Source organism: Diabrotica undecimpunctata, unplaced genomic scaffold (assembly GCF_040954645.1).
Source record: "Diabrotica undecimpunctata isolate CICGRU unplaced genomic scaffold, icDiaUnde3 ctg00003049.1, whole genome shotgun sequence".
In the NCBI taxonomy this organism is placed as follows: domain Eukaryota; kingdom Metazoa; phylum Arthropoda; class Insecta; order Coleoptera; family Chrysomelidae; genus Diabrotica; species Diabrotica undecimpunctata.
In genome coordinates, this window is record NW_027314249.1 from 1 (window position 1) to 16,567 (window position 16,567).

The 16,567-nt window shown below is 33.9% G+C and overlaps 1 protein-coding gene across 1 annotated transcript; it reads left to right on the top strand.

The window, feature by feature from the left end:
- Nucleotides 1–6,716: 6,716 nt before the first annotated feature.
- On the top strand, nt 6,717–16,548 carry LOC140432155 (interleukin-1 receptor-associated kinase 4-like; the record flags this gene model as incomplete). The annotated part of the gene is made up of 4 exons (XM_072519988.1): nt 6,717–7,296; nt 11,225–11,380; nt 12,897–13,103; nt 16,448–16,548. Coding segments are annotated over exons 1-4 (1,022 nt in total), but the record flags the coding sequence as incomplete, so codon positions are not given.
- Between the last annotated feature and the right edge of the window lie 19 nt (nt 16,549–16,567).

Sequence of the window (16,567 nt, forward strand, 5' to 3'; positions counted from 1 at the left end):
CGCGCTATCTCAGAGTATATTTTGTTCTCTGGCTCGAAGTCCTTTAAACACATTTCCGATCATAGTTTTCTCTTCGGGTGTTAAATTGTGACGTTTCTTTTTGATATACGGTTCAGTATTACTATTGTCAGTCATATTTATTATTTGTCACCAAATTGAATAGAACTACATTACTCACAATTCACATAAAGTAAACTTAAAAGCACCTTTCGCTAATAATACTACAAACAATTCTGTTCTCTGCTTTATGAAACCCCTGTCGTCAGTGCGCTTAAGAACCTGACTTCAGATAACATAAAATAAAAGACATACCCGAACAATTGCGTTGTTGACAGTTACATCGCCTTAATCTGCGACGACATTGTTGATCTACCGTTAGAGGAAGATATAAACTACAACATTGCAGATAACTTCAAGTTGAATCATACCAGCTGTCAACGGTACATCTTTATTAGAACCCAAATCTTTTCCAAAATATTTGAACAATTTAAAAATAGACCAGCCAAATTATTGAAATGTATTTCATATAAAATGGGATCTCTTCTATCTGAACGTATATTCACGCGCTATCTCAGAGTGAAGAAGGTTTTTGTCAATTTTTAAAAGATTAAACAGATTCTGCAATAATCCACTAATTTGTTTATTAAATAATAATTAAATTTGCTTCTTTTGTCGGTATTACAACAAATTATTTTTTTCTACAGGGTAAACATAAAATTCTACAGGCCTATAAAAAACCATTAAAACATGACTCACTCGCTACAATTGTGGTACTTTACTATAACTGGTCTTCTTGAGACTTACTTTCATCTTTTATTTGCAAGATTGTGACTTCCCAGATTTACATAAATTTTCAGAAACGGCTTGTTTGAAGCCAAATAATGGCATATAGCAATTTTGTTCATTTTTTCTACGCCAGAGTATTTCGCCAGAGAGGATCCATGCATTCACAATACATAGATTCAACATGGGAAAAAAATTCGTTATTCCATTTTCTTGATCTTAGATGGATTCTGTAAAGCCCCAGCATCGAGTCTAATAAGTCTACTCCTCCCATCAACTGATTATAAACTTTAACAGCTCGAGGGCATGCAATGTTTTTGTACGTTTTTTCTTTTCGGAAGTACCTACGTTTTGTGGTTCTATTTTCACAACCAACGTGAGTTAATAACATATTTACTGGCTTATTTTCGAACCAAGTTATTAGACTTATGTTTTCGTCTTCAACAAGGGCAACTTTTTCTACAATGAAACCACGTCCTGTTTTCTTTAGTTCTTTTTCGGATGGGCTTCCTGAATTTGGAACACGGTTTAATCGAACCGTACCTAAAGGCAACAATCCATTTTTTGTAAGATAAATCTGTAATTTTGGACTATTAAACCAATTATCGAAAAATGTTTTATGGTTAACGTTCTTCGGCACTACCTCTGTCAGTCTAGTGACAACATTTCCACTGATATCTAAATCAGGCGCTCTATTTGGAACAGTATTGCTTTGTTCACCAGCAAAAATATCAAAGTCATAACTAAAACCTGATACACCACTAAGTACTGGATTTTTGTATCCTCGCTTGTGAGGTTTTGCCGGATTATATTGTTTGAGGTGGTGCCGGCGTTTCGTAGGGATAATTTGTTCGTCAACAGCTAGATGTTTCTCCTTAGGAACCAGTTAAAGGCGTTGTTTAATTTTGTCTGATAGAGGTCGAATTTTGAACAGTTTATCATGGCCTGGATTACCAACAGGATCGGAGTTAATATTATCACTAAAATAAAGGTGTTTTTTATAATTACCCATCTATTGAGAGCGTATATTCGCTCTATTTTGGATTAGGGAAGCATATTTTATGGATCAGCCAGTAATGTATTGCTAAATAAAATTAACGTAATGCACAATTCAGCTCTACGTACATGTTTAGGTGCTATGAAGTCCACACCAATTCAACCCTTGTATTTGGAAGCCTTGGAACAACCTTTAAATATCAGACGAAACTTCTTGACCGAAAAATTTCTGGTAAAGACATATATAAAAAATCAATCGTTATACACAAAGCTCATCACTCTGAATTGCTATGATTTGTCTACTAAATACTGGGAAAAAAAGAAATCGCTTTTAGTCTGCGAAGCTCTGCAACATAATATGGAAGCAATAAAAGAGATAGATAAAGCTACGTATACACTTCAAAACATCTCATATGCAACATATCATGGTTCAAATGCAGATTTCATGGTACCAAAATATAGTGACAGTATACACATAAATAGAAAGATTATTCACTCAATATTATCAGAATTCGAAAACTCCGTCGTTATATATACCGATGCCTCCAAATCATCAAACGGCACTGGATGTTTTTTATCCCATTGGAACGAATAGAACGCACATTTAAGTTGAACTCACAGATCTCTATTTTTACAGCAGAAGCTCTTGCAATATATGAGGCCTTACTTTATGCAACAGAAAGTAACTCGGACCATATAGTGATATCAGATTCTTTATCAGTTTTGACCTCTATTGGGAAACCGGGATTGCCAAATACGTACAGTTGCCCTTATATTTACAAAATTAAGGATATCAAACAAAAGTTAGTAACAAGGGGCAAAAATGTACTTTTTGTTTGGATTAAAGCACATATAGGTTTGGAAAATAACGAACATGTAGACCAATTAGCAAGAGAAAGTATTATGTCTGGTAGAGAAACTTCGTATAAAATCACGGCTTGCGACTTTCTGGCTTCCTTGAAATTAAGATTATACCAAAGGTGGGATAATATATGGAAGGAATATTTGATTGTTAGCCCAAATAGATACACTTCTCTTCAAACAGATATTCCTAAAACTCCTTGGTATAAGTTTTTTAATGTACCTAGAAAATATGTTACCACGATCATAAGACTGAGATTTGGGCATGCTTGTTACGCCAAACATTTATTTAAACTTAAGGTTTTAGATAATGATCAATGTGAATTTTGTACAGAAGAAGGAAACCTAGATCATATATTTTTCAGTTGCCCCAGAAATACTATAATTTCATCCAAATTAATAAATAATTTACTTAAACACAATATATTAGCCCCTTGGAACCTTCAGTACCTATTATCATTAGACTCGAGAGCAGTGTATGATTTATTAGTTATGTTTTTAAAAGATAGTAAAATAACCATGTAAATAATTATACATTAGTTAATAATGTAACCTTTGTCTCTAACCCAATTGTTTAAATTCCTTTCTTACCGTGGCCTAGTGTTGTATGTTAAAAAAAATGCCTTGATGGGCCCCTAGGCGAGAAGAGAGTGGCCCTGTTTACCTGTTAACTGTTTTGTATATTTATTTTAATATAAACTCAGACAACCTTTTCTACCATGTTGAGTCTGGCTGAATGACTAAAAGTCTATGCCAAAAAAAAACAACCCATCTATTGCAGGTCATATATTTAAATACTTGTGGTTGACCTACAGTTGTATTCCAGTAAAGTCTCGATGATGGTAATTTTACCAATGACATAAATATTACATTTTCTATGAATTGCTCCATTTCGTTTTGTCAATAATATTGGCTGGTTTGTTTATGTTATCCTGCAGAGCTTTTATGTTTGATTGTTCAACAATCATGGATATTAATTCTTTTGGAAATAAAAACAAGAAAAAATCTACAAGAGTTTCTAATTCAAGGATACAATCTGGTAGCTCTACAATGCCTTTAAATGCATAATGACTTTTATTAAAATAGCCTTATTCTCATCAAATTTTTTCAGGTTTCTTTTTTTTTTTGTTGACAATTCTATTTATACCAGAGCAAATAGGTATATTTTCATCCAAATTCCTATATTCATTGCTATCACTATCATCAGACTGGGACTGACGACATCAAGTAATATACTCACTATCGGAACGGAATCTTAACTTAATTCGTCTTCACTTAGTTCTCCATTAAAAGGAATGTACTCATTATCTGAATCTGAACCTAAATCGTCTTCACTTAATTCTCCATCGCCAGGAATACAGTTAACGTATTTAGATGAGCCATAAAGCTTCCCAGGATCCATTCTGAAAACAAAAACCAAATGATAATTTTTCTACAAACGGTATAACTAAAATAAGATTGAATGCATTCGAAACATTTATGGATTTTATGGATTTATACCAATTTAGACGGAATGCATACGAAACCATATAAGGTTTGATTATAAATGATATCATAAAGCTAGAAAATAATATGAAATTTGATGTAGAAAAATATTTATACAGTAAAAAATAATACTTACTTTCTCCAAAAAATTTTTTTTAATAATAAATTTACTATTTCGATAAAAAATATTGCTTCAAATTGGAGTCATACATAAGGTACTGTTCATTCACTACACGTGTACAAATGAATGAGGTTATAACGATCTTTCTCTTGACTGGTAGGCAACTAAACATACAGATGCGTAGTATAATGAGTACTAGCTATGATGTAGTCAGAATTTTCGATGTATGGTGGATATCATGCATACTACAACACTTTTGAAACCATTAAAGGTTTCGTATAAGGTAGAGGGTTAAATACACAGAAATAAACTTTCTTATCTTTCTGGTTTTTGCAAAAAAAAAAGAAAAAAATTTAAGTAAAGAAAAGATATCGGGGTAAAAACTTATCACATATATATTTTTAGATAAGACTTATAAAGAAATACTTCTGATCCAAATTATTAACTGTATACAAAGTGTTGCATGTTATCATCGGTATAATACAGTTATACCATATAAATTTGTAACGACTAATATTTTGCTTACCATAGGGTAAGATTATGGGGGTAGAAAATTGGGGACAGAAACTATGGGGGCGAAGAGAGGGCAAGCAAAATAAACGCTACTATGCGAACGGTACTCAGGGGGTTGCTGGAGAGTTGGGGTCGTGGATAAGTAAACGACAAGGGTTCGGATTTGGGCAGCTACAAAAAAGAAATAAAGAGGTACTTACGTAAATCTCCTGGAACAAAAACTAAACAAAGACAAGAAGAAATACCTCTAGCTATTTAAATGCGACGCCCCTTCGAAGAAAACTTCCTGCTGGAAGAAAGAAAGTTTCTTCCTTCCTAAAATAAAGAAACACAAACAGGTTAGGAGATTTTTCTAAAATAAATAAAAAAATGGATCAGAGAAACAAATCAAAACGTTTATTTTTGTCTCATACAAACAGTTATCAAACATACAGATTGCACAAAAATTATTAAAAGTTGCAAAATACAAAATTACAAAAAAACTTACATGTGTTGCCTGTTTACAAAGGAGATTGCTACAACATTCTTCGAAATGGTTCCTAGGTTATCTTAATAATATGGCTAAATTAAAAATTAAGGATATCCTTGTTCATGAAAATATATAAGATTTAACTTTTTCTATAAAACATCTTTCTATACAAGCAAATTAAGAATTGTCACAACAAAACACATTAGAGTTAGCTGTCATATGTCAACACTCAATTCGGATGACAAAGAAACAAAAGATTGACAGCAACCACGCCTAGTTTACAATATAATTCTAATTATTACCAATTCTTAAATTTAAATGAAAGCCATTATTACTTTTAGCAAAAAAAAATGTCTGTCTAATTTGGAAAAAATTAATATATGGAATGTTACCTTATTTTCACTTATTTCACAAAAAAAAAACTTGCTACATCTCTGGGATTGAAACTAACCGGACAAATTCTCCACAGGAACAAAGGAAACCATTTCCATACTTCAGGAACGACGATCTAATGGGGCTGGATCAAGCAGGCAAACGACAATAAAGCTAGTGGGACATCCTATACAATCACCTTCCAAAATTTCTTCAGTTCCGGTGTACTGCACAAATCTTGTGATGATCTAGTGGTTACTCTATTCTAATCCGCCATATTACGGAGAGTAATTACCACTTTTTACCGATCTTGAATCTTAAACCATTACACAAAATTACCGGCTTGGTGATTAAAAATATCACACACCCTTCAAACTTGAATCGTCGAATCTTCTTCCCAAACTCAACTCAACTGTTCTCTCGCCGGCCGGTGTTCCAAAACTAGCCGCAAATCACCTCCCTCCACGCTCCTCACACCCCGTCACGTCAAGGAACTCACACAAATTCCTTACGACTTGCAATCGTGAAAATTAACCTTGAATCTCTTCCGGAGCTACTGCGCATCAGAGAGAAAAAAACACGATATTGCAATATTTTTTCTAAGAACCTCTTCTCAACCGGGATATTTGGGGCTTGAATGTAAACAAATCGTTGTTCGACGACAAAAAAATCTTGAAATATTATAGTTAGAAATAACATGTACGAAATGGGGAATTTTGAATGTAAATAAAGAAGTGCTAATACGTCTTTACTGCGAGATAAACAACACGCCTTTTATCGATTATTTTAACGTCGTTGCAAACAGACAAAACAGGGGCGTCTTTAGAAATTTTTAAAATATAAATATTTCGTAGTTAAAAAAATTTAAAACGCTACAAATTTAGTCATTATAGACTTTGTATTGGCATAATTTATATCTGATAACCAACCTATACCAACTGTAATTTTTCTGTTCAAATACTTAAGTAACCTTTATCGGGAAACTGACGATAGACTGAAATTGTAGAGTCCGATACTGGTCGTTTTAGTTGCAATAAAACCAATTGTAAGTCTTTTCTTTTGCTATTTTCCAACAATTCATCATTTTTAATGTACTAAATTTAACATTTTAGCGAATGAGACAACGTCGGAAGCCAACATGATGCCCGATTTGGATTTATTACAGCAACAGTCAGAAGTTATTACTGATTCAAATAATTTACCTGACTTTAATACACTACAAGTTAGTACCATAGCAAGCCAGAGTATCCAGCTGAGCAATGCGTCACAAGTTTCATCAGAGAGTTCAACAAAAACGCGTTCTTGTTCATCTCCTCTGCCGAATCTCTCCTTAGATACCGTTTTACCCCATTATAGCTATCAGAACCTCGAAACAACAACAAATTACTTCAACGAAAGGAAATATATCGGTCAGAAGTATGAGGGGAGGTTATTAGGTTCGGGAGAATTCGGATCAGTTTTCTTGGCCCTAGGTTTGTTAAATAAACCAATTGCGGTAAAGAAATTATTTATTGGCGATGTGGAAGTGGTTGACATCGACGACGAGGTTACTAAGCAGTTCAGAACCGAAGTTGAGGTGTTGAGCAAGTATAAACATGACAATTTACTGTCTCTTCTGGGTTATTCGTGCGATGGAAGCACATATTGTTTGTTGTATGACTACATATCTGGAGGGCCATTAAAGGATAGATTACAGGTAATTTATTTTAGAACAGAATTGGAAGTTCAAGCCTATTATATGTATATGTTACGGTTAAACTTCGAAAATGGTTCTTCTTCTTTTGGTGCCTATTCGTTTCGAATATTGGCGATCATTCTGGCTATAATTATTTTATTAACTGATGTTTTAAATAGATTAGTTATTACTGTGGAGAACCATTTCTTCACGTTTTTTAAACATGATATTCTATTTTTATTGGTATACATCACCTCTTCCTTTCCCCATTCTTCGTAGTACAGTCTCGTTGGTTATCTTGTCCGTCCATGATATCCTTAGGATTCTTCTGTATAGCCACATCTCGAAGGCTTTAAGTTTTTTCTCCATCGCTTCAGTGAGTGTTATTACTTACAGGTACAACTTTTATAACCAGTTCAAACATACCAAATGAAAATGACAAATTTAGCTCTTCTGTAAACATTATTCCTCGAGTTATCACAGTAGTCGCTGACAAATATGAAGTACCAAACGAAATCAACCATTCCAAGACATCTGTAAATATTATTCTTCCAGTTACGACAGAAATCAATGAAACAAACAAAGCACAAAACGAAAACAAGAATTCCGAAAATGGTTAATCTTGACATCAACCTGTTAATCTTGACATTAACCTGTTAATCTTGACTTTAACAGGTTAATGTCGAGTAACTATTCTCCTTGGTTAATGTTGAATAATGTATTAGAAAATAATACAACGTTGCTAATTCTATTAAAAATACCTGCTATGTATTTAAACATGACAAACATCCGTGACACGAGTTGCATAAAATATTAGCTGCCTTACAGTATCAGTTTTTTGAACCACATTTGGTTTTGCACGAGCATCTTGTTTTATCTTTGACCACCACATAGAGATGAAGTCGGTGCAATCTCACGAAGGGATTTTTCAACAATAACTGTGGTCTTCTTCTGCTTGATGTACCTATCCGTTACGAATGTTGGCGATCATCATGGCAATCTTTATCTTATCTGCAGCAGGTCGGAAAAGCTGCACAGATGTTGTATTGAACCAGATTCTGAGGTTCTTTAACCAAGATGTTCTTCTTCTTCCTGGACCTCGTTTTCCAAATATTTTTCCTTGCAGGATGGCGTGACGGAGAGCATATCTGGATTCATTTCGCATAATATGTCCGAAGAACTGTAACTTTCGAGATTTGATGGTGGTCAGTACTTCTCGATTCTTATTCATTCTTCTGAGGACCTCCTCATTTGTGACTCGGTCAGTCCACGGGATCTTAAGAATTCTCCGATATAGCCACATCTAACTGTGGTAAAGTGCCCTTTTCTGTCCCGATTTTGTAACACATGGTATCTTCAACTGTCATAACAACGCCTAATGTATTTCTTGCATCAGCTCCTCCTCTTTCAACGTCAGGGACAGATAATCTAACAGTATCACCAATTTTTGCAGCCGGTAATAACTTATTAGAAATTAGTTTAATGTTTTTTGCTTGTTGAAGCAAACCATCTTTTGCTTGAAATCTATTTTCGATAATAGATTATCAGGTTATGCAAAATTTTAAAAAAAGTGTTACTACTTCTTGTATTATATTTTGTATTTATAATTTAAAAAATTTAACATTCTTGTTCTTCTTCCATGGCCAATACTTAAATGTGCTTCATATAGAATATCAAATAATTCCTCTTTTTTTACGTAATATAAAAATTACTCCTTACCTTCCTGCAAAGGAACAATAAATTTGAAATCATTTCCTACATTCACTACATCGTATTTGGCCAAACGGCGATATGACAACGCTGTTTTATTAGCTTATCCTTCTCTCACCTGATTACAAATTAAATCATATTTTTCTCGAGATGTGGCACAACAGTACAATTCGACAAACGTTCCGTGTAAATTTTATAAAACCTGACTTCTGTTTTTTCTTAAAAAAACAACGATTAATTCTATGGTTCCCCAATTAAACTTTTGCGACATGTGCGTCGAAAGCAAGTCATGTAGCAACATGATCCTTAACAAAATTAAAAAAAAAAACTATACTTCTGAGTGTATATAACTTCTTAAACCCAAACGACCAATCATCCTCCACCAAAAAAAAAAATGCAAGTTCACACCCAGTCCATAAGACAACCAAAATTATTGATGCAATAAACCATTAAATTGTTAGACCATCATTCCCACTGTCACAGTCTCAACAGAGTCTCAACGATTCTTTTACTTTCCCAAAAACCAAGGAAGGCTATTTGGTCATAGGTTGAAGTCGTCAGTTAATGCCTTGAAAATGCAAAAAGCGAGTGAAATAATGATTCACAGAGTTAGTTCGAGCATGGGCAAAAATGTATTAATCTTTGTGGATATGAAAAACAAGTCTTTAAGTCTATTGTTTCATTTCAATGTCATTCCATGTTTCATGTCAAAAGACAGTCGATTAAGTATTAAGGTCATTGCTTAACATGTGGATTAAACTGTGAGACAAATTTTGCTTGAGGAAAGTGTGTACTACGCTTGTACCCAGCCTTCTAGCCCCGGAACAGAAGATGCATCGTAAAGACATTTTTTCTGGCACCTTGGAATGCTTCCAAATGACTCATACTTCCTATTAGGGGTAATACCTTGTGAAATGGATTTTTCAATATGGCCCCGAAACCAAGCGGCAATCAATCTATGCAGAGGAAGACTCCAAACTGTCACTCCATAGTCAAAAAAGCGAGGGTGAGCAAGTCCAGTTTCAAATAGGTGTTAGTTAATTGTTTTCATTCATATACAGGGTGTAGTTCATATGGTCAGAGAGTTATCAATATTACTATGTAGAGGTTTTACTAAGACTCCGAGAAAAAATTGGGAGAAAGAGGCACGAAATATGGAAAGAGAACTACTGAATCCTTTATCACCACGACATGGTCATATCTTCCACTCTCTCAGAAACTATTTGGCCACAAACCAGGTCACAATCATGGAGCACCTGCTTTATTCCCCAGATTTAGCCCCCTACGACTTATGCCTGTTCCCAAAAAATAAAATCCTGCTTGAAAGGAAGCCATTACGAGTCATTTGAGAACGTAAAACAAAAATCAATGCAGTTAGTCAACATACTGTCGGGAAATGACTTGCAACACTGCTTCGTACAGTAGAAGGTCATATGGAGCGGTGTAAGTATGCGGAGGGAGAATAATATTAAAGGGGATAAATAAAAAATTGTTAAACAAGAATGTTATACCAACAGTCTTGGAACTTATTTGCCAGACCTCGTATAGTTGCTACACATATATTATGTTCTGTCGACGATCAGATAGTATTGGCTTAATATTATGGATATTGTAATGTTTTTATTAATTCTAATTTATTTATTATTTATTTATTAAAAGTTCTATTTATAACACTCACAAATTTATTAAAGTCTTTATTTGTACTAATTTATTTTACAATTAATTTATTTTAAAACGTGCGTTACAATTTAAAAACGCGGCGCGCGATCTTCAGATATTAACTGTCCCTCCAAATAAAATGTTTCATTTATATACACAAAATGCCGTTATCTAGAAGGATCGATGACCTTCTTCATTAGAACGGGACCTCATCGAATAGACTGGTTTTTATCCAGCCTGCTTGGAAACCTCGAGTCGTGGATGACTCATCATAATTCAGGTCTAGAGGTTTCTGGTAAACAAGCGCCGAAATGACTAGAACAAAAACAGAATTATTCATAATATATTTACAGTTTTAAACGCCATAATTATCGTAACAATATATAACCTAGTATCGTTGACGTTCTAAAGCGACAGTATTTCTCTAGCATCCAACAATTTTAAAGAAAGAACTGCGTCCAATAAAGTAGATAGCGATAAGTAGTTGAGTTGTACTCCCGAAACTAGTGTATTGCCGTCATACTATTTTTTAAAATCATTATTGCATACCTGGATGTTAAACATTTTTATTCTCTTTTAGAATTCTTCGAATATACTGTCTTGGAAACAACGATTAAACATCGCTATGGGAACTTCAAAAGCTATAGCTTATCTACACACAGCATTTCCAACACCACTTCTTCACAGAGACATCAAATCTGCCAACATCCTTTTAGACTCTCGAGATCAACCAAAGGTATGTAGTACTACAAAAGCAATTAGACCTCCGGTAGAATTATAACTATTTACAGGTTTATACTAGTACACAACTACAAATACTTTTATATCCATTGATCTGTATTTCCTTTTGAGGGTAGCCATGGTTGTTTGTGTTTGTTTTGTATGATCAGAAACAAAAAACACGGTGTATTTGCAATACTGCATACGAAACTAGAACAAATGAGCGAATAACCGATTCATTTCAGTATTTTATCCATCAAACTATGAGTTTCCTCTTAAGAATATGATTTATTGGTGTTTTATATGCCAATAACATGGTTCTTTACCATTGGTAATTGATATAGGTAGTGGATTCACTGAACTTGCGAATATTTTGACAGTCTTTGTTGGAAATATACAACATAAACATTCCTACCATTCATTATTAATCTTATTCTTTTGACATCATAATCCTGGATGGGTCTTTGCCTGTCTGTCTATGTCGTTCAATTCAGACTTCCTCCTCGTTCATTGTCTTATGTTTATAGGTCGTCCTCCATGATGATGAAGTAGTAGGACTTTTTTATGTCCCATCCACTCCCTTATCGGCTCTCTGTCGCATCTATCCTGGTGCTCTACTCTATTATTATAAAGTTGATGCTACGTTATTCCGCTCTCCCCTTCACCCTTTCTTTAGTCGCTCATTTTTTTTAACTGTGTCACAACCATAACATTCACTAGGTTTCAATCTTTCTCGCTACTGTGTATCAATTCAAATAGGACTTGCGTTGTGATCCTATCATGAAAGCAATTCTCAAACTCACACGTTTTCACATCCAACCCCCGCAAACAGGGTATTCTCTTCAGTATCTCTGTACCCTGCTTGGGAATGTACACACACACATTACTTTCTTCTTTGACAAATAAGAGTCTAAACAGCAATGCTCGTAAATATCTCAATGAGAAGATAGCTTAGCTTTCAATGTTAATAGGCGACCCATGTCTTGAGCTTAATAATAAAACGTCTGTTCAATCCGCATTTCTTTTCTCTTCCATCCATCGTCTTCGCCATTTATTATTCACTCCTTATGTGTCTTTCTATCCATATTTCCCTCTTTCTCTCGCACTCTCTTTTTATCTTGCTCTCGTCAACACACACAAGCCTTCACTCCACTCTCTTCGACTCAAATTGTCAGTGCGTTCCTCTACCATCAGATCTATCGATAGCACCCCAGCCAGTACTGAAATCGCATTTTTTGCTACAGTATGGTAACCTTTAGCCAAACCTCTCTAATTTTGTAGGATATTTTCGATCCCAAATACTCCACCCATATTTTACAAGTCCTTGCAAGGGTATGAAGTATGCCACTGAGCATATCAGTCTCCTTCCACTTGCATCGATTTCATAATCGAAAGGTCGGAAGTTGAATCAGTATTTTTTTTAACATGAAAGAAACATCTAAAAGGTGATAATTTTGGTGGAAATTAACAATAGTCATTTATATCTATTTATATATTTATTATTTTTTTTGTAACTTATTTTGAACTTTTAGCTTGGAGATTTTGGTCTCATAAAACTCATGACAAACCAGAATATCAACACGTCCACCACTGTATTTGGTACATCGGCATATATGCCTCCAGAAGCTTTTGGAGGAGACGCATCAGTGCAATTTGATACTTTCAGCTTTGGAGTGGTAGTACTGGAACTTTTGACGTCATTACCTGCTATAGATAATGACAGAGAAGGAACTGATTTGGTAAGATATATGATGTTTGCTAAAATTGCTTTAAAATTTTTTGAATATCTAATTTGTTCCCCCTACTGTCTACACAATAAAGAGATTGTAAGTTGAATAAAGAAGTTAAAATTCTACTCCACAAATATCTGATTTCTGATTATGTGAAGTGGATTATCTGATAGTCCGTTCCATGTATGCAGTCTTCTCTATGTTATTTAAACCAGGTATGTGTTCTTGGCAGAACTGGTATAATCTATCACCTCCTTCATTGCTCTCTTCTAGTCCATATTCGCCTCCCAGGTCATATTTCGCGTTCGAGTCACCGAAAATATTATGTCATTTCGTTTTCTTTTAGGCTTTTGAGTGTCTCTTTTAATCGAATATAAGAAGATGGTATAAATATACCAACTTCATTCCTGTGCTGTATAGAGAGTAGTACTGTGTGCCTTGATGCTGGTCACGTGTTCATGAGCAAACCATCTCAGCTCACTGATGCCCATCATATAAATTGGAGGTCTTTACCGTTACACCAGTGATTTTTCTTTCACGCTAGGTTTACTCCTACATGCAGAAGCAGTAGCTATTAGGAAGGCACTGGATTGGCTAGAGCACGAAAATTTGCAAGATGCTGTGATCATCTTTAACTTTAAGTCAGTTCTTAGCGGACTTAATAATACTGAGTTAAACCATAAGACATGTGGGCTGATATGTGACATTAAACAAAAAATGAGAAATAAAGATTAAAAATAAACATTTAGTTGGGCAAAAAGTCACACCGGGATAAAAGGTAATGAAATAGTAGAAGAGGCTAATGATTCTACTCATTCTGGTATACAAAAATATATTTACACAGTAACAGATCTAATCAATTTTTATAATAAAAAAAACGGGTGTGGCAGTCCAGTAGGACTGCCGGTGGAACTTACACTTCTATACACGCATTCGCCGTTACAAATTTATTTGGGAGTCAATCTGCACAATCATTACATATGTAATTCTATAGGTAAAACATAGCAGAAAGAGAAACAGAATTAATAACAACTTACTAACAATGAAGGATTGAATCAATGTTTTGATGAAAATGTATATTTTTATTTTCATATATGTATGAAACGAGTTGAATGCAAAAATTTTTTTACAGATCCTCTGCAGTAAAATTCATTGTTTATTTTGTTATTAATATAATAATACAATACAAATTAAACGGCAATATTCATAAGTATTTAAAAATGACAATAATATACATAAAAAAATACACTACAATACAGTGCAACATAATTCCATATAATAATACAATACAAATTAAAATGCAATATCCATAAGTATTTAAAAATGACAATAATGTAATAATATTAATAAAAAAGTCCTCCCCGACTGGGAATCGAACCCCGGTCTCCCGCGTGATAGGCGGGGATACTGACTACTATACTACCGAGGACATGCCACAGACGCATTTCAAAATTGACAGTTCTGGATCATACAGTGATTTATTGAGATTATTATTTTGAAATACAAAAGACTAATATAATTATGAACATTTAATAAATAATACAAAACATATCACATAAATAATAATATTAATAAATATTTTATTATATGTATAATATTATATGTATAAATATATATATATATATATATATATATATATATATATATATATATATATCTTTATATAATATATATAATATTAAATTATGTATACAAAAGGAACATTTTTATATTCGAGAGAGGAAGAGACAGAAAATATATCTTCTGTCTCTCTCTTACTCATTATCTTACATATGTAATGATTTCACAGATTCACTCCCATACAAATTTCCAACGTGGAGCGCGCGTATAGAAGTATAACTTCAAAAAATGAATTTTACCTGGCAAGACAGACGGAAAATATTGGCGAATACATCAATAATCATTATTACAAGATTCATCCTACTTTACCATTCCTAACAGAATTACCACACATATTCCATTATAACATATCCAAACGATCACGAGTAACTATCACAAGATTAAAAACTAGTCGCGGTGCTGTTCCTGCTCACCTGGCTATATTAAACATTATACAATAAGGAAAGTGCTCATGCGATAATATTTCCCAATGTGATGTTAATCACATCCTGTTTGGATGTATTAAATATAAAGCACTCTCATCTACATTTTATAAAAACCTGGTTAAAAGTAATGTGCAACTTCCAGTAAACATAACCTACCTACTGTCACTGAATCAGAAATCAATATACGAACTCATATGTAATCCCTTGATATTTATCCGGATATATAATATAAATTTGTTAACAATCAAGTTTCAATTCATAAACATATCATAAATCATTCAAAAATCTGTGGCAAATGGACTAGTTTCCATGCCAAACACACTATCATCATCATTAGGTTTACTCCTAGGGTTTGGATATTTGAAAGGACTTAGGTAGGAAATTTGGGTTATTACATGATATGTCGTCCTTAATGGATTGTAATGCGAGATCACCATTATTTTCGTGGACAGGATCGCATCCCTGAAGTGTAGGTCTGTCTTCTACAGGGATCGTATGAAAGTATCTCGTTGGACCCACGAAAGGTCTTAATTCAGATCAAAATATTTTTAGGTCAGCTGTGTCAAGGGGCTCACTGTAGTCGAAAGTGCTGCTGTATTGTGCATTTTGTCTTAGGATATGGCCCGATTAGGCAATTCTTTGGCCCCTGTAAGGCGTACTTTTCCGTTGAGTATGTAGACACTGATGCTTTTAGATGTTTCTTTTGTTGAGGGCAGCTGTGGCTGTTCTCTATGTACAGGTATAATTCTTTTTATAAAAGGTAATAGGACACGATGTATGAATATTTCATATTTACTTCTGAATATTGAGCTCAAGTATTCCAGTCGTAAGAGTTGGATTAAGTTATATATAGTTTCTTATTTAATACACTCTTCAAACAAGATAAATAACTGTTAATGTTAATATTTTGAAGATATATTCAGGTACTGCTACTACAGCTTTAGTTACTAAAAAAAGATAACATTGTACAGTTCGTACACCAAAAACTTGACGATTCGAAGAACTTTTTTCGATCCCGTATTGAAACTTGTTACTTATGAAGCCCAAATTGGCCAACATTTGAAAAAAAATAGATGTAAACGTCGTCTTTCAAAAGATGAGGCAATTCTTAATCAAAATGTATGTCATTAGGAATCTTACGGTGCTACCCCCCTTTGTATATTTTTTTCCATTACGATAGAAGTAAAATTAACTACTGTTTTGAAGCATACTATTTTGTTACTTTTGACACTTTTTGCTATTTTTAAATATTTCTACTCTACTTTTGTTACATAGTACATTTACTTTAGTTTAATATCTATTTTTAAGGTAACCCACATTGCAGAAACTATTGAAAACGATGACATATCAGTTGTTGTGGATTACAGAGCTGGTACTTGGAAGGAAAACAACGCAGATTACGCTATAAAGTACTCTGAGATAGCGCGT